Source organism: Poeciliopsis prolifica, unplaced genomic scaffold (assembly GCF_027474105.1).
Source record: "Poeciliopsis prolifica strain line A6 unplaced genomic scaffold, Auburn_PproV2 SCAFFOLD005, whole genome shotgun sequence".
Taxonomy (NCBI): domain Eukaryota; kingdom Metazoa; phylum Chordata; class Actinopteri; order Cyprinodontiformes; family Poeciliidae; genus Poeciliopsis; species Poeciliopsis prolifica.
In genome coordinates this window covers 15606359-15624647 of record NW_026562380.1, presented here as the reverse complement: position 1 = coordinate 15624647, position 18289 = coordinate 15606359, and the positions used below count along the sequence as shown (strand labels likewise).

The following is an 18289-nucleotide window of genomic DNA, read 5'->3' as shown; positions in this document are numbered from 1 at the left end:
TAAAGGTCAAAGGTGGCTCGGTCATACGTTGCCTCTTAAGCTGTTGTAAGCTTGTAGAAAGGCGTCACCTGTTAATCACAAATAAGCATCTATTTACAACCGGATGCACTGATCATATTGTCAACGAGTGATGCCACGTCCAGGCTGGAGAGAAAAAAGCAAGAAATCATATATTCAATGTCAGGATCACATTTAATTTCAAAACTTATCAAATAAATTCATACAAATGTTAAGAATGGATAGTGGTACTAAATGCACTTGGTACAAATTGACTCAGCAGAATCAGTCTTTGTTGGGTGACATTGACAGAAAGGAGCAAAGCCAGTTCCCCGCTCAGGTCCAGACGTTCCACCGCTTTCATTCTCCGACAGTTTTGAATCCCTTCATGTGACGTTGTGCGTTTTGTCTGTGTAAAACACGACATTAAAAAGCTACACTGCCTCAACCGCAGGAGGGGCGTGAAGGACATCAAATCAGGTCTGAAATGGCTCACCCGTTCTTACATCATCATTGCAGCACGTTTCCTTCAACTTATTTAACTGCGTGAAAGGAAAAAAAGAAAAGAAAAAAACATACGTGGAGAAAAGCTGCTCTTAAGTCGCCTGGAAACCAACTCTGCACCCGAGAACTGTCTGAAAGTCGAATTTCTCGCCCTCGTTTGAAGTTGGACTCGGGGTAAAACCAAAACCACAGCATATCCATTGGGCAGAACTGGAGAGTGACAAAAAAAAAAACTCCAGACATCCTCGAAACGTTGGCCACAAACATGACTTTGCCACAGTTTTAATGAGGAATCCTTAAAACTGACATGTTGAAGTTTTTCCAGAGTTTACACTGAATCAAATGAAATCACCTAAAAAAGGGTGAACAGTGATCCCCCATCTTTTGTGTTGTGAAAAGAAAAAGAAGAAAAATCAGGTGGGTGTCCTTCCTCCCCTTTCAAAACCACGCTTGGAAGAAGAGAGGGGCGAAATGGTTAAAGGACAACGAAATATATGTACAGTACTTTAACAAACTTGTGAAATGCAAGACTCGTGGCTAACACAATCCCACAAAATATTGTGTTAAAGTCCCGTGTGCCCCGCCCCCAAAACGGATGCCATGGCTTTTTGAACATTCGAGTCCTGCTCTACTGGAGCTAAGCGTTTGTCCCCCCCCTTCATTTAATGTTTCCACGCTGCCTGAATCCCTCTGAATCTGACCTGGTGGCACATAATCAGCTCCAGCCAGTCAAATCGGAGGGCTAGTCCCGCTAGCCTGGGCGGCCGGCTGAACAGTTTGTATGCTGGCTGGTCGGGTTTTCGGCTTCTTCTTGCCTCACTGGTTCGGTTGGGAGATGGATATAGAGGCTTTCTGACTGTTGCAGCAACAGAAATACAGAGAACAAAAAACAAACAAACAAACAAACAAAAAAAAGGTGTCTGACCTGGTGTTGCCATGTCATGTTTTGACAGTTGAATGGTGAAGAAAAGGGGGAAAAAAAACGTGGTACAAAAAAGAAATGGAAGAAGAGATTTGGATTTCCCAAACAGGTTTATGTGTTTAATAAAAAAGGGGGGGAGTTAAAAAAAAGAAAGAAAGAAAAAGACAGCCTACAGAAATAGACTGCAACCTGTCTTTCCAGAGAAGCTCTTCACCTCCTTCCAAAGGGGGGCAAGGAGCAGAGTTCAGGACTGAGGAAAGGCGGGAGGCTCGTCTGGCTCAGTGCGATGCCTCTGAGGGACCAGAAGGTGGCGCCAGAAGGCCGAGGACCAATGAGACGGCCAGGGGAAAGAGGGAATGGGAAGGACTCCACGTCCTTCCGCCATGGCGGAACCAGAGAGAGCTATTATAAGCTTTAAGAGCTCAGACGGGTTCTCTTTCTTGGAGACTGCTCCTCCTCCTCGTCCTCGTCTTCCTCCTCTTCGTCCTCATCGTCAGGGTAGTCCACCAACCCGACAAGAGCAGTCTAAAAGAAAAACAGAAAACGCTGACAAAGTGCCTACATGCTTTAAATAAATTAAGAAAGGCATTTAGATTTGTATTTTTTTTTTTATGAAAGTAATCCATGCTTGTGACGTTTGGATACCTTAACAACAGGAGTGGCAGGAAGGGCAACTGTTTTGACAGACGAAGATGAGCTGTTGCTTGACGTGACGGCTGGCGAGGCAGGTGGGATGGTGGCAGATTTGCCGTTGTTGGCAGCGTTTGCTCCGTTGGCGGCTCCTGCAGTGACAGAAGACGACGGCCAAGGCGTGATTCCAGAGTTCAACACAAAGTTTTCGGGGCGTCAAAAACATTCGCAGCTGAGCACATCACCTTTTTTGGCTTCCATGAACTTTTCGTAGCTGTCGGAGAAATCCTCGTCCATCCTTCTCTCCACCGCCTCACCGTCTTCATCGTCGTCATCGTCATTGAACCACAGCTCTTCGTCCTCGTCCATAGACCGCGCGTCTCTACGATACCTGCGGATGACAACAGGTTTCATGTAGAATGTCGCAAAGAAATCCAAGTCGTTATTGAGAATGGAAAATATTAATTGTTACCAACAACCTGAAGAAATAATGTCGGGCTTTTAAAACTGGAACATACATGTCTTAAAAAAAAAAAAAGAACTTTAAAAGTCTTGCAGCTACCTGTAACTAGCAACTAATATACCCTTGCTAGCTAGCTACTGTTTTTGCTTCCTTCATGAGAACAAAGCCGGGTTCAGTTTTTGCTGCGCTTGATTGTTACGCAACAAGCTCCCCCAGACATTCCTTATATTTATAGCTTTAAATTTCATTCAGAGTGAAATAAAGAAGATTTTTAAAAGTCTTAAATTTGACTTCCTGAAACCTGCAAATATCCGGAAGCAGCTGAAATCTTACGTGCAGTAATTAAAATGTTTCAGCATGTTTATTTTAAATAAGTCCAGATATTTGTGACCTGGAAACTGAGGCTAACAGCCAGTCAAAGAGCTGCCAAGACCATCCAAAAACTCTTACTTATGTAAGCTCAAACAGACTGAAATGATGTTGAATGTAGAAGTCTCTTTTGCTCTTGGACACACACTTTAGGATTTCTCCAAAAGTAGTAAGTAAGACATTTACTGTTTGTACCTTTTATCAAAAACTCATCACGTAAATCCTAAACCATCCCTTAAAGAAAATGACGAAGTCAATAATTTCACAGTTTTCACTGACCTGTTGAGTTTCTGACTCTGCCTGTCTTTTTCCTGCTCATATCGGCCTTTCAGGCCCTTGAAAGTCTGGACGTACTCGATGGATTCAAGTGCTTTGTAGAAATTATCTACGATGTGAGCTATGAGAGATTTGATGTCCTCCTGTGGAGAGGAGAAAAAAAAAGTGAAACTTTCTGAGAAGTCAAGGGACATATTTGTAATCTGGGTAGGAATTTAACGTGCACGTACCACTTTGATGAACTCGAAGAGCTCGATGATGGCCGAGTTGAGGAGGTTGTATCGGGTGCCGTTGTCCAGCAGGGCATTGATGACGGGTTCAAACAGGTTCCCTTTGATGATGTAGCGGTTGTAGTACTCGTCTTTTAGTCCGATGATTCTCCGCATGAAACGCAGCGCACCTTCGACAGAGAAAAGCCATCACGTTTTAAGTGAAGCCCTAGAACTAGAACCGGAAGATTTTTGGAAAGAGCAACATAAAGGTTTGTAGGCTAGGACTTACAAAGAGCAAGGAAGGTGTGTTTTGAGTTCATGAGCACCAGCACTCTCCTGAGCAGGTCTTTGTTCATAATGTAGGTCTTGATATGGTAGGTGTGATGCTCCACACAGAAGGTGAGCAGCTCCAGGATCAGTGCGAGCAGCTGAGCCGTTTGGAAGTTGTCTGCACAAAACAAATACGGCTCTAATCAGAACATTTAAAACATGCAACAAGACTATTTTTGTGCAAATTAATTTTCAATAGGATCCCATAGCTGACCATTGGCTGTTCAATGAAATTAAACTGGACCCACCTGGACAAACTGGGTTAATCTTTGCAGATCCTTCTGGATCATCTGGAAGGCGATGGCAATCAATATTAAAAAAAGAAACACTTCTGTAATGCAACATTATGATTATGCTTTGCATTGGGGGCCAGGTTTACCTTTTGAGTTTTTGTCATGTGCAGTGTTGGCCAGAAGAGGAGCAGTCAGGACATGCATGCAGTACTTGTAAAAGAAACTCAGGAATTCTGTCTTCTCCGTTTTCTGAAAGACGTTAGTGAAAGTGGAATCGGTGTTAAAACAACCAGCAGTTCGTCCATTGAGGATTAAATGCCATCATTCTGTGCCCTCCTCTTTGAGGTTGTAACGTGACAAAATGTGAAAATGTTAAAGCAATGGGAAGAGTTTTTCAAGGCTCTTTGCAAGGTTAACTTTGAACAGTCTCAAACAGCTCTGAGATCTGGCTGTCGTTTCTTTTTTTTTTGATAACTGGCAGATTTCTGACTGGCTTTGCTTACATTGGTGGAAGCCAGCATGTTTTCAGGGTCGATTAGAGTCCTGAGCAGACCCATAAGCTGGACGGCCCCTCCCAACTCTGGATCAGAGTCACAAATCATCTGCTTGATCACAACATTTATGAGTAGAACGTCCTAGAATAGAAGCACAAAACCCAAACAGACACGGGAGAGAACAGACATCATTAAAAAAGAGGAATATATTGAAACAAGTTCGTATGTTAACAATCTATGCTGAGTGAATGTTACATCCCCTCAGGCTTTTCATTATCATTTTGTGCTGAATTACACTTTGCATCTCAGATTGTACAACGCTTCCACATTAATTGCCGCAGAGCTATAAACCAATCTAGAGATACGCACACTCCACATATCACAAAAATAACACAGAAACTTAAAATGCGACGCTTAATATTACACTTTCAAGACAAGAACATTTCTGCTCACATCTTCGGTTTGCTGCGGTTCCTGCATGACAAACTCCCTGACCATCGACGGACTGAACTCCACCAGGTACGAGAATATGTCAATAGCTGCTGCTCGCACCTGCAAGTCATCCATTCCCTACAGAAAAACAAACACATTGGAAAACAATATATTGTAGAATGAAACCAAGACATCCCAAGATTCACATAAATTCAGATGAATATTTTCCATTGGGTGTTGATAATGTCACATCTTTTGTCTTCTTTTAGAAGAAATACAAACTCCAGACTTTACAGTTCAGTATAAACACCATACATAATTATAATTCATGGTAACCTCAAATGTGTGAGATTTGCACATATTTTTGTGTTTGTTTTTTTTAAATTAGAACATCACCTAAAAGTTAATTTATATTCAATTTAAGAAGTTAAACAAATAAATTCTGCCTAAACTGAAATATCTCAAGCATTTATTTCTTTAATTGTTGATTGAACAAAAAAAAACAGCTGATTGAAAATTGTTGCTTAAAATGCTTTAAATATGATCAGTTCCAGTGCTCGTTTTTGTACAGATTTGCTTAAATAAATATTTCCAATTACATTCACAGAAATGGAACAACATACCATGACTATTTCAAGAGCGGGTAAAATCCCTAGATTTGCCAGAGTTTTATAGAAGGCATCCCTGTTTTGCGGCTGCAATGTTTGCGAAAAAGCACAGAATTCCTTGACAAAGTTCACCTAGAGTAGAAGAGACAAAACAAAACAAAAATTTTAAGCCAGATTTTAAAATTTCCAAACGGAACGGACTTTAAAACATAGCTTCAATCCGTTTCAGTGCCTTACCAATTCTCTTCTTTTACTTTCTTCTGTGGCTTCATCTGTAAGCTGTGCAAAGACCTCAGTGAGGAACTTCTCATCCTCCTGCGACAACAGCGAGACATACGTTAGAAACAAAGACACCTACCAAAGTAAGAAGACTTAGAGATAAACTCAAGCAATGGTGAAAGAAGAGAACCCAATCCTGACATTTATTGGCGCTTACCATGATGGTTATCTCTAGAAATGTTTCCATTCACCTGTGTAAGAACAGTTGGAAAGAACTAACAGAAAATTTATATTCCCATCATTCCTTTAGCGTTACTTTGCTTCTGCGCGTTACTTTGGCACGGCAAGTACATTTGGTCATCTCTCAGACGTTGAGATTTTGTTTCAACACAAAGACCAGAAATCTCAGATGAACATGTTTTAATTTTAAGCCAGGCGATGTGACAGGCAGAAACGTGAACATTTTCTCAAAACAGAGAAAATCTGAACAGATAAGGTCAGAAAAACAGAGAATACACAAACATTTGAAGAATTTTAAGAAAACAAAATTATAATAAAAAAAGTTGCGCAGTACAAATTAGCTGAGAACCAGGAAGCTTTAAAATGCATCTTAACCCATTCATTTTGTATGCTTCCCCACTAACTTTGATTTCTTGCTACAGAGCAACTTTTGACATACAAAACTTCATTTGCAAAATAATAAATTATTATTACAGGCATATAATTTCATGTTCATTAATATTTTTAAATGCCATCATAAAATTTGCTTCTATCTTTTCTTTTATTTGACAAAAGGGAAGAAAGAGCATCATAAACGAGACAACACTGAAGAACATTCAATCTAAAAATTACACTGGATCATCAAAATTAAATGTACAAATAGAAAATCCCATCAAGTAATATAAACTTCTGAAAAGGCATCCACTCGTCACTTTTCCTCATACTGTAAGTAAACCTGCTTTTGTCCTTACCTGCAACATACTGACAATTTCCACTTTGTTGAAGAAGATGAAGGAGGTGAGGGTGGACAGGAAGTTCTCTTCAAACACTGACGGCGTGGGCAGGATTATGTCCTGGATGTACTGAACTCTGTAGGTCTGGTGGATTTTCTGCCGCAACTCCGAGTCTGTGATGGGAATCACCTCCTTAAACTTCGCCGTCTTGGTCAGAAACTCCCGATGCCGCTTCGGCTGCACCAGCGCCGGATCGTACTCCAGACAGCCCACCACGTCCATGATGCAGTCGTCCGAGAACATCACCTCGAACAGGGCCGCTTTGTTGAGGAACAAGACGCCGCGCACAATCTCGTAGAGGTGGTGCAGGCCTTCCCGGTTGTCCAGGTCCTCGCACACTCTGAAGAGGCCCAGGAGTTTCTTGATGTAGCCCTCGCTCATCAGCGCCAGGGCCAGTTTCTCCCTCCGGATGGGCGAGGACAAGACAGACGTGACCAGGTCGGCGATTTCTTCGAGCCGGCCTAACTCGCAGGGCGGCAGCTCGACCAGGTGGGTCGTCTCTGGGATCTCTTCGAAGTGGTCTTCTTCAGACTCGTCGATGGGGTCCTGGGTGATATCCAGAGCAGGATCCTTGCCTTGAACCTGGGCGACAAATGTTTAACAAAACATTAAATGAATGCGCAACTGAGTACAACGGTTTGTAATTATATATAATTACAAACCTTGTACATATGGCCATTTTAATAGCAACACCGAGAAAGAGGTTCTGATCATTGATACAACTTTTTGTGGCAGTTTGAGATGTAACAATTTTTTTTTACAATAAGTTACCTCAAAATGTATTGCAAGTACAAAATATTTTGTTCATAGGTACAAAATGGACAAGGGTTTGACCAGTCAATTGTAAATGAGCCAAGTTGTGAATTGACCTGGAGCTCAAAACATCTATTTGTTAGATAATACCTGACAAATCTTCTCCCAGATCTCATCACAGCCGGCCTTTTCCTGGAAACTTAAGGCAAGGTCATAATTATCTGCTTCTGACCAGACAATCAGTGTGTCCTGGAAGCAAGATAAAGAAACACGCAGTTTTACTCAAAGATCCATACTTGATTCACATAAATTGGTAGCTTTCAGAATGGATAAAGGCACACATCTTGATTGAGCTCAAAGAGAGAGAGAGAGAGTCAGCTCAGTGTAAACTGTTTACCTGTTGTTTCTGATATGCGGTATTCGGACTTATCTTCGACTCCAACAACAATGAACCTAAAAGAGTGAGAAAGGTGGTTTACTAAAGCGACGGTGACGTGTTAAACGTAAAATAGGCAACTCTATTGTAAATTATATGCCTAAACAATTAGGGCATTTAAATAAGACTTGAAACGTTTCAAAAGGCAACATTCGCAGAAACCTGGTCATAAAATTAAATAAGATTTATTTGTATAATCTCTCCTCGAACAAATGTGGTTAGCCTATTATGATAACTTTGTACGTGTGCAGCGAGACTTCGAGGGCCCCCCCGGTTTTACTATAAACGTGTTACCCAAATAAATAATGGAAACCGAATAAAACAACACAAACCCTTATAATTGCCAAAGACAGTTGGATTCATAAGCCATAGTCTCATAAAAAAAAAAGGAACCATCAACTGAAAGCCCCGAGTCCGAACAAACAGTAAATAGCATGCTAAAGCTAGGTAACGTAACGTAAACGCGGCTATGCTAACGAGGAACTCACCGTCAGATTCGGCTCGAACTAATAACGAAATTCCCTTCAGTCGTTCCACAAATGTGGACGAAACGTGTCCGGTGCCCCGGTCATCCCATTGTCGGTCTTCGTTCAGGGTGTACACTTTCACCCGCCGCCGAGTGTCCGACATGGTTAACCGAGTCTGAGCTAACAGGCTACCAGCTCGCCCTGTCTAGTGTTTTCCTCGACCTGTTAACTTTTTTCCCACCTGCATGTTATAAAACATGCACGTCTAATGAAAGTTTACGGCAGCAGTTGTACAATTTTTTTGGCCTACTTCATAAACATATTACGTCTACCACATAAAGGGTTTAAGCAGAAGGCCTGCTAATAAAACAGTAAAATTCAAAGAAAGCACAACAACTCTAACGGCCTCCTCGCTAACGTCCACAGTCCGCCATCTTGTAATCCGATCTTCGTTGATGTCAATCAAACTGCCGTCGGATGGGCGGAGCTTTGCTTCCCTCCAGGTGGCACGAGGTCGCCACCTGGAGGAAAAGAAAAGAATCGCAGCAACATCCACCCAGAGAAGTTCATATTCAACATTGTGACACAATTTGTGTCCATGAGACACGTGTTGCAAAAGATGCCTGTTTATTTTAGGGAAGTGAACATTTTCCATATCCAAAATCCACACTTTTTTCTGATTGTGAAAAGGCATTCTATTTTATGTTTCCGTGTGCTAATTTCAGTTTACTTGTAATGTAATAAAATTTTATTACAATTTATTTCTTAGCACCATTTTATGTATTAACACTATTTGTGTTTGAATATTTATCTCACTTTTTTTTTGAAAGCTACTACTTTATTAAACTCAATAAAAAAAAAACTAATAAAGAATCACAACAAATATACTATAAAAGGACCTGAAATGTTTTATTTACAGATCACTTACAAACTATAAACATAACACAAGACCAGTGTCTTGTCTATGTCTTCTGCATTATTGTGTCCATATTTTGATCCCGGCAGTCTGTCAGAGCACATTATAAACACGTAGATATTAAATATGGAGCTTCAAATCAAAAAGAGCCAAACAGAATGGCTCAGTGTGAGTAATAAAAGCGGAGTGGAAACTGCGATGTGGTGAACAGATCTCCAAACCATTTCATGCACTGAGTCGACATAAAAAAGGATCAGTATCAAGACGACAGCTACTTTTCTCTCTCACTTTGTGCTCCTAAGGCAGATTGCCACCAGGTTGCTTGTTTCGTCTAACAGCATCTCTGTCATCTTCAAGCCCTGCAGCTCTGTCTGCTTTTTCAGTTCACAAAATCTCCCTCTGGCAGTCTTCTCCGTCAAGTCTTTGCCCTAAAGACATTGCCACAGCATGAATCCCTTTTTGTCAGACAAGGCCTGCTGTGGCACCCGGTCATGAATCGCTGCTGTCCCTGTGGATGCTGCTGGCAGCCATGGAGATGCTCTGTTTCTCACTCAGTGTCTTGACAACGTTTGTGGCAGGGGAGTGAAGCACCTTCCGAGACAGCCTCATTCTTCCGTCTGTTGGATCTCGACCAAAGTACTTTACCTGTCATCACAACAGACATTAAACATTACATTACAGAGGAGAATGAAATCAAGAAACAACCATCTTTGTGAACACCTACCTGTATCTCTTGCCCCACCTCTAAGCCCAAAGCACTGGGATGTTTAATCTAAAACAAGGGACTAATTAAGTTACACTCTGTTCTCAAACCTTCATAAAACTTAAACAGACGCAAATATACTGACTCGTTTGTGATCCAACTGGGAATTGTGCAGCAGGACTGGAGTCATGTTAGGATAAAGTTTCACCATGACACCAACGTCCCTTCAGAAGAAAGGAAAAGCCATTAGTTACAGGTAACTGTAAAAGTTAACTTTGTCTTCAAACATCTCTGATTCCTGCCACTCCAGTAACAACAGGATGCCTCACAAAATAGGAAAGACAAGAGAACATGACTTTCAAGATGGTGGTGCTGAATTTTATTGATACAATGTAATAGCCACTCAAGTAAACTTGCCAACATCTGCACCCAAAGCAATAATTTAAGTTTAAAACAACTGGGACTGTATATTTCCAAAAGCATTCACTCGCCTCCCTTCATATCACTAACACCTTGTTTCCAATTACACAGAGTTTAATATGATTTTAGCCACAACTTTTTCAGGAAGAAAAATTTCTGACAACTAAGCGGATAAACAAATTGGCACATTCTATAGATTTCTCTTTCAATCGCTTACGCTTTTTTTATACATAAAATGTTAGGAATACATTAGAAGATGCAAAAAAAACTACACCTAATGATTCAATTCTTTGTTTAAACAATACAAATATTTTATCACCTTTATGACTTTCCTTAATTTGAACAAAGTCAAGCTAAAACTGTGCCGCTTAAAGAGTTCAGGGTAAAACATATTTACAGACAGAGGTGTTTTATTTTAAATGCAAATGTGTTTATATTTTGTACAGTTTTGGGTTAATCAAGGATCTGAATATGTTTTTTTTTTTCTCAGTAAGTGGCCTTTTGAGTCTGTACAATCCAGTCAACAATTAATCGATGTTTAACATAGTTGACAATTATTTCAGTGAGTTTATACTGAGAAATTAAAACTTTTAACATATTTCTACCAGTGCTGCCTTAGAAAAGCTGCTAACATCTATTATAATTATATTTCAGCGTTTTCATACCTTATTTCTGAGATTGTGGCAGTGTAGATAGCTCCAAACTCCAGCTGCTGTTCTTGCTGCCAAACAAAGACACAAATGCCAACATTAACATGCTTCATAAATCAACAGAAAGCCATAACTTTATAAAAGTTCAAGACAGAGTGGCTAAGTTCAGGAAGGTGACAGATCCAGCCAGGTGAGGACTCACATCGTCTTTGCAGATGTCTTTGATGAAGTCTTGGGCTTCGTTCATCGCTCCAGGAGTCGGGGCAAACACAGAAAAAGTCTCCTCGTCCATCTGGCTTATTGTAACACCTTGATTGGGGCGGGGAGAGAAAATGTAGACTATTTATATTCTGCTAAAAGTCTATAGTAATTCAATGTACTTTTCAAAAGTTTATTTTCCCCTGAACTTTTTTATATTGCAATCACAAACTTCTGTATATTTTATTAGGATTATATCCAAATGTGGAGGATGAGCCTCATCCATTTTTCTGATTTTACCTTTTATTCAGCTCTATCAATGTTCTCATCAAGCTTAATTTTTCATTTAGCGGAATCAAAGTAAATGAATACAAATCCATGTCACACATTCACATTTTCTGATAGCATTTTTCAAATTACAAAAAAAAAAGTATGTTTCATTTTATTTCTACTTGAATCATGCTCTACAATCTGCTGCTCTGTTACATGAAAACCCAGTCAAATACACGCTAATCTGCTATTATAACAAAACTAAAGGCTCTGTATTCCTACATCTTCCAGACATGAACAGTACCTGTCTGAGCCTGAAGTCTGCGAAGGTTGTATCCTCCCGGGCCAACAAAGCGAGCTCTCCGAGACACAGGCACCCGCACATTTTCTGAGACAAAAAATAAAACAACAAAACATTCCAACAATCTTATTTTAACAGGTTCCAAACTGCCTGATTTTTCAAACCTACCAACAACAGGCCCGTTCTCCTTCCTTTTCTCTCTGGGTTTTGCTATACATTTGTTCATAATGCCCAATATTTCCCTCTTTGCCACTGAAACAGAAGAACATTCAATCAAAAATTGTGTTAAATTTATATTTTAGTAAAGTAATCTTGACTTTCTGCAGGGACTTGTATACCTGTGGCCTGCTGAATCGCCTCCATGACCACCTTTAGAGGTAAACCTGGAATCTTCACATCAGCCTTGAAGGAAAAGAAAAGAAATTAACTTAAATCACCATCGAGACATTTATTATTAGCTTTTTGGAATCTTTAATGAGATTATTTAGATTTACATTGAAATTCCACCATAACAAATATTTGTCTGAAAAACGAGATGCATTTATATATTTTCAGACAGAAGGTTTAAAACACAGCACCTGTAAAGCAGTGATGCCTTTGTTTGTTCCTGCCAGCTTGAAGTCCATGTCTCCCAGATAGTCCTCTATTCCCTGTTCAGCAAAGCACAAGTGGCAAACATTCAACATTTTTTCAAATTATTACATTGGCAGATCTTCTTTAGAAGCTAAATTAAGCATAAAATTGTACCAGGATATCCGTCAGCAATCTGTAGTCTTCTATCTCGGTTGGTTTCTCCGGGTTCGACTTGGAAATGAGACCGATGGCGACACCTGCCACCGCAGAGGAGATGGGAACACCTGGTAACACAGACATGAAAATAAATTAGCAAAGATTCTCCAAGTGTTAGTTATATTTCTTTTTCCTATCGGAAGTGATATGTGAACTGATTGATGCATAAAATTGACAAGAAATGTATGATGCAACATTGGCGAGTATTTTTGTGAAGATATTTATGATTAAACTCTAATCAAAAATTGTAAATGCAAATGTGTTTATTTGCACACATTTGCATATAGTAGTGAAATTTACTACTAAACAGAGTGGAGAGCTTCACCACTTCTTGTACCTGAATCCATGAGGGCCAGGCTGCCTCCACATGCCGAAGCCATTGAAGACGATCCTGAAAGGGGATTAAAACCAGAAAATCGGAGTCATGTGCTTTTTAGGACCTCTTTTAAACTGTATTACAGTTTCCAGAATGCATCGCAGCACTAACCGTTTGACTCCAGCACTTCAGCTGTGACCCTGATGGTGAAAGGGAAATCTTTAGGAATGACGGGCCTCAGGGCCTTCTCTGCAAGAGCGCCTTCAAACACACAAACAAGAAATTTAATGGCAATAAAGTATTGGGGCGCAGTCTGTGGGCGATGCATTATCAACGTGTTGACATTTTTTTTTCTTTTCTACAGCTATTTTGTACCTGTAAAAACATTTACTTACTTACTCCAGTTTGTATTTATGTTTATTAGGAATTGTGGAAATAAATACAAGTGAAAAGGCCAGCGGACCTTTAGAAAATAGAATACAGTTTGGACAAATTGCTCCTTTGAGCAAATTAAAATACCTTTAAATGGTTTCTGTTTTTGGAGTCATAAAAGTCTATTTCCTCCCAGGAAACTATGACTATATTTTGGATAAGAACATTAAATTTGTTGGTTATCAAGGCAGTCATGAAAAGTCTTTATAGTCAGTAAAAAGTATCCCGCTGCAGAATTCTCATATTCAGATACCAAAGAAATCAGGAACAAAATGACCAAAACTACAAACGCTAAGGACACCGATAGGAAAAAGAAACGAAAAAGACCAGCAGCCAATGCAAACAAACCGTGTCCAAGTTCTCTCCTGTTGAGTCCTCCCATCTTTCCGGTCTCATTCGTTGCATAAGGAGGGAACTGAATCAGACAAATTGGATTTTGCAATTTGTTAGAGAAACAAAAAAGAAAAAAAGATATATTTCTCCCAATGAATAAGTATTTCACTCACTTCATAATGGAGCATGAAGTTTTTGTCTTTGATGCCACTGCAGAACAAAACCAGAACAGAAAGATTTATTACAGATTCATTGTAACCTGCTTGATTATTTACACAGGAGATCATTCTTACAGCTAACTTTGTAGCGGGACCAAAAACAATCTGTAGTCTAAAGGACTTTACTCATTGTATGAATTCAAATTACACAATTTCTTTACGAGTATAAACTTTAAAATAGACAATGCTATACTTTACATCACATTTACATAATATAGTGTAAAAATGCTAAACAGGGCATTTACATAAACCAGAAAAGTCTGACTCCATTAAAGAGGGTAAAGTCTGTTTGGAGATGTGATACTAAAGCACCTTACTAGTGAAATTTAACATTGACTAAATGCTGTTAATGTCTAAATTAAATTCTGATTTCAAACATTATTTTTTCTTTTTTTAGAAACTGTTACATTTTGTAATTATGCCTGACTTCTGTTTTTTTTTTAGACAGAAGTATGTATTTCCAGAAAAATAACCAAATGAACACAAGGCAGGTGAACGTCTCACCTCAGAGCCGTAGTGATGATATCTGTCTTGACGCTCGACTCCAGGGAGTCAAATGTAACACTGGAAAGCACCTGAAGAAAGTACAAAAAATTGTCTATTAAGATTTTTATTCTTATTTTAAAAATTATATTAACTGTTCTTTTTCATGCAAAGAACACTTTGTCATTTGATGTGTAGCATCTTAGCCATTTTAAAACAAAAGACATGTCACTGAAAAATGGAATCGAACTTTTTGGACATTTGTGGACTTTGTGGACACATTTCTTTCCAAATGTGTCCAAATTTTTCTAAGACATTTTTATGACATTTCATAAAAATAGGTAAAAAAAATTCAAAAAGGACTTAAAGATACATTTGTCCTTTATTGCAGCAGCTCTACACAGGAGTGAGTTTTTTTAGAACAATTTAAGAGAATTTATTAAGGAAAATTCACAGTAAAAACACATTTTATCTTTTGTTTGTTTTCCTGGTTTATTTACACACCTGAGTTTGTCCTCTCTGAAACAGAGCTGAGCCATGGAGCGGCTTAAAAAGGTCGACTTCGCAGGAAATCTTCCTTAAAGCCGTCAGTTCCCTCCCATCGCATCTTTGGCATGAATAAAAAGCAGTTTTTATAATAAAGAAAGGTCCCAAAGCATCATTGAGATCTAAAATTACAGTAATACAGGTGACACCAACCTCTTGTATTCATTAAACACTAAATTTCGGAAGACCTCTTTGCTCACACTGTTGAATGATTCGATGACTTCAAACGGCTCAGCTTGTGGAAATTTTTCTAAACATAAACATGAATCACCACATAAGATGATGAAAGTCAGAAGCGATTAGTAAGAAGATGAAATATTGGCCACCTTTTATGGTTTCCTCAGTTTCTAGTCGAACTTTATTGATCGCTTCATCTCTTGAAATCTGACATGAGAGGAAAGATTATGAGAAGATAATACATTTCATCATCATATGCAGCCCAAGCTATTTCAGTGATGATAATAAATGGATGGGATCGCAGGCTCTACCTTATCATGTGTATAATCTGTGAAAACAGCATAGATCCTCTCAGCTGATAATCTAGAATAAAGGTAAACAGATCATGACTCACACTGACGGAGACATTTTGTATCCAATGTGCCGAAACAGACTAACTATTTCAATTTAGATCATAGATCTTACTGCCGCACGTGTTCCACCATCTCCGTGGGAACAGAGAACATCTTCACCGGCGTTCGCTTGGTGATCTTCTGCTCCCGCACCAGCTGCTGGATGGCCAGTATGATCTGCTGAGTGTGTTTGACTCCCACCTTCACTGCATGGCAGAAGTCCTGCTGCAGCACATTCTCGGCCGACGCCTCGATCATCACTGACGGAAACAGACATTTGGATCAAAAGCAGAGTATTGGCAGGCGGGAATTTCAGGCAAGTTCTGCCGTAATTTCCAAAAAGTAACAAAAATAATTTTCCGGTTTTTAAAAATTGGTAATTGGCCAGAAAACTATACCGATAGTTACACTACTGAGATAAAAGACGTATGCTTACTGAGCTTGAGTGTTGACTTTTTTTTATTGTCGATATTTAGTAACAGCAAATACTTTACTATTTACTGAAATAAGCTAAATAGTTTAGCTTTATAAAAGCAGCAAGATCCTCAAATAATTACATCCGATTCCTTTTTAGTCGGACATCTGTGATCAACTCATGATGCACCTACCTATACCAGAGGTTTGACTCTTTTTTTTTTCCGTTTTCTAATTCATCTTATCTTGTTGAACGCTGGGAAAGTCTTTTTAAACTCACCCACTTGACTGCTGGGGGCTCCAGCCACAATAAGGTTCAGACTGCTGGACGCCATCTCTGCCCTGGTGGGGTTGACCAGCAGCTCTCCATCAACCATGCCGACTCTCACAGCACCTGCAGATACACAAGCAGTCCCAGTCAGAGTAAGCCTTCATAACGTAACAGCCGGAAATGTCGAGGGAGTCGATCTAAAATGTCTGAGCGGGACAGAAACTGCTGTGTGGTTTGTCACCTATGGGTCCATGCCAAGGGATGTCCGACAGAGCCAGAGCAGCCGAAGCTTTTGTGAAACAAAGCAGAGTTTTAGAAAGGTGTTCTTTGGGGGGGAAGGGGGGGATAATGAGTTTCCAGGATTTTTTTTCTTTTTTTTGGTTACCTGCATTAATTGCTAGAACATCTGGATCATTGACACCATCAACTGCAAGCAGGTTACAAAGAACCTTTAGGAGACATAAACAATAAAGAATTCTGTCATTTCTGATCCAAAGGACATCAGTGCAAAGCTTTAAATGAATAATTAATAAAACAGGTTCAAACTGAAGTTACCTGAGTGTCATAAAAGTACCCAGGAGGAAAAAGTGGCCTTATCGAGCGATCTAAGCAACAAAGTGGAGTTGGTCAATAGGAGGAACAGAACACAAGTCTCTAAACATGAAGAAAGGAGGGCACATCTAGCTCACCGATGAGTCTGCTGGTGAGGATTTCATTGTCTGTAGTGCCCAGCTCTCGTCTCAAATAGTTGGTGGGGATTCGACCCGCAGCCGCTGCTTTCTGCCTGTAGTCCACCTGTCAAAAGAAATAACAATCACTTACCAAGATAAATCCAAAAATAGAATCCACCTTGTGTAAAACTCCTCTGAATGACCATGACTAGCTAAACGCATTCATTAAAACAACCACAACAACACAGGGTTGGAAATTTCTCTCCAGTGGACAGGAACTTACAACAAGTGGCATGAACTGAAGCAGCGACGGTTTGGTTTTGCTGACGGCGGTCACCATCACTGAGGTGTCTCCCAGCTGCAGAGTGAGGATGAAGAACTGTCACCCTTCTCAAAATTAGAAAGGCTTCTTTAAAATACCTTAAACATAACTCATTTGAAAAATAATCTAGTTATACAAGTGCTGTTGCACATGGGTTTAAACATTATCTGCACAAACAATATTGACAATAATAGTCTAAATAAAAAGTTGTTTTCTTCTTGTTCAAAGCTTCTAAACTTTTGAGATTAACTTAAATAACAAACCATAGCAAACTAAAGCACAAAAATACTATGTTAACGCATCTCTTCACAATAATCTCATTCACAGGAAAACTGATATAGTGGCACATTGTTTTGCTTTTTGCAATTATCAAATGACACATTAAATATTTTTTAAAAATAACCGAGGGATATGATGTCTCTGCAATTCAGATTTAGTTATTTTGAGTAACAAAAAATAAAATAAGCTGAAAAACTTCCCTGGAGGTGGCAGAAATCGTGTAAAAATGTGTTTACTCTGCGACTTGGACGTTTCAGCCAACGAACTAAATTTAAAAATATAGAGATATATGGATGCAAATTAAAACAGAGTCTATTTTGGCATTTCTTTTCTACCTGTACAACAGCAGACCCATCAGCAAACCTGGCCAAACTCCCTGAAGAGATTTCAAGTTTCCTACAAGACCAAGAACATCAAGAGACACAAAACAGCAGCTTTAGTTCATTCATCACACTACCGAGAACAGAGCTCATGCTGAGCTCGCTCCCAGCGAATGAGAGAAAAGAAAGCGTGAGTCAACTCACTTCTCTCCAAGGTCCACTCCCACTCTCCGTGGGTTGGAGTTCCTGCTATAAATGCTCTGGTGACAGGAACGGACATGAAGGCGAGCGAACGAGCGTCCGAGTCCAGCTAAATATCTCATAATTACAGGACAGAGAGATGGTTCTGAAGAACAGTAGGAGTCACAGTTTGCATGTAGGAGCCGCCATGACAGTCTGTCACATGTATGGACCTACGTAAGCACATCGCCGCTTCTGATTGGCTCGGTACAATAGACGTGTGCAACATCAAATGTAATCGCATTACAACGGTTCCGTTTTGTGTCGTTC

General features: G+C 39.7%; 2 protein-coding genes across 2 annotated transcripts; both read right to left on the bottom strand.

Moving 5' to 3' along the window:
• Nucleotides 1-173: 173 nt before the first annotated feature.
• LOC129359676 (serine/threonine-protein phosphatase 4 regulatory subunit 3-B-like) lies at nucleotides 174-8804 on the bottom strand. Its single transcript, XM_055029468.1, has 16 exons — nucleotides 8380-8804; nucleotides 7853-7908; nucleotides 7606-7704; nucleotides 6661-7284; nucleotides 5708-5785; nucleotides 5486-5602; nucleotides 4884-5000; nucleotides 4440-4571; nucleotides 4083-4185; nucleotides 3952-3993; nucleotides 3663-3821; nucleotides 3392-3561; nucleotides 3165-3304; nucleotides 2299-2444; nucleotides 2069-2205; nucleotides 174-1948 (listed from the first exon to the last, which is right to left on the bottom strand). Exons 1-16 carry the CDS (start codon nucleotides 8519-8521, stop codon nucleotides 1838-1840), a joined length of 2373 nt encoding a protein of 790 aa, XP_054885443.1. The 5' UTR covers nucleotides 8522-8804; the 3' UTR covers nucleotides 174-1837.
• Nucleotides 8805-9243: 439 nt separating this feature from the next.
• Nucleotides 9244-18171, bottom strand: LOC129360177 (polyribonucleotide nucleotidyltransferase 1, mitochondrial). Its single transcript, XM_055030302.1, has 28 exons — nucleotides 17984-18171; nucleotides 17795-17855; nucleotides 17142-17216; nucleotides 16877-16982; nucleotides 16743-16792; nucleotides 16573-16636; nucleotides 16429-16476; nucleotides 16197-16310; nucleotides 15576-15762; nucleotides 15422-15473; nucleotides 15260-15317; nucleotides 15087-15183; nucleotides 14892-14994; nucleotides 14409-14479; nucleotides 13860-13896; nucleotides 13702-13768; nucleotides 13093-13182; nucleotides 12943-12996; nucleotides 12564-12673; nucleotides 12395-12466; nucleotides 12155-12218; nucleotides 11985-12068; nucleotides 11820-11903; nucleotides 11250-11356; nucleotides 11063-11118; nucleotides 10123-10201; nucleotides 9999-10046; nucleotides 9244-9919 (listed from the first exon to the last, which is right to left on the bottom strand). Exons 1-28 carry the CDS (start codon nucleotides 18100-18102, stop codon nucleotides 9764-9766), a joined length of 2313 nt encoding a protein of 770 aa, XP_054886277.1. The 5' UTR covers nucleotides 18103-18171; the 3' UTR covers nucleotides 9244-9763.
• Nucleotides 18172-18289: the final 118 nt, after the last annotated feature.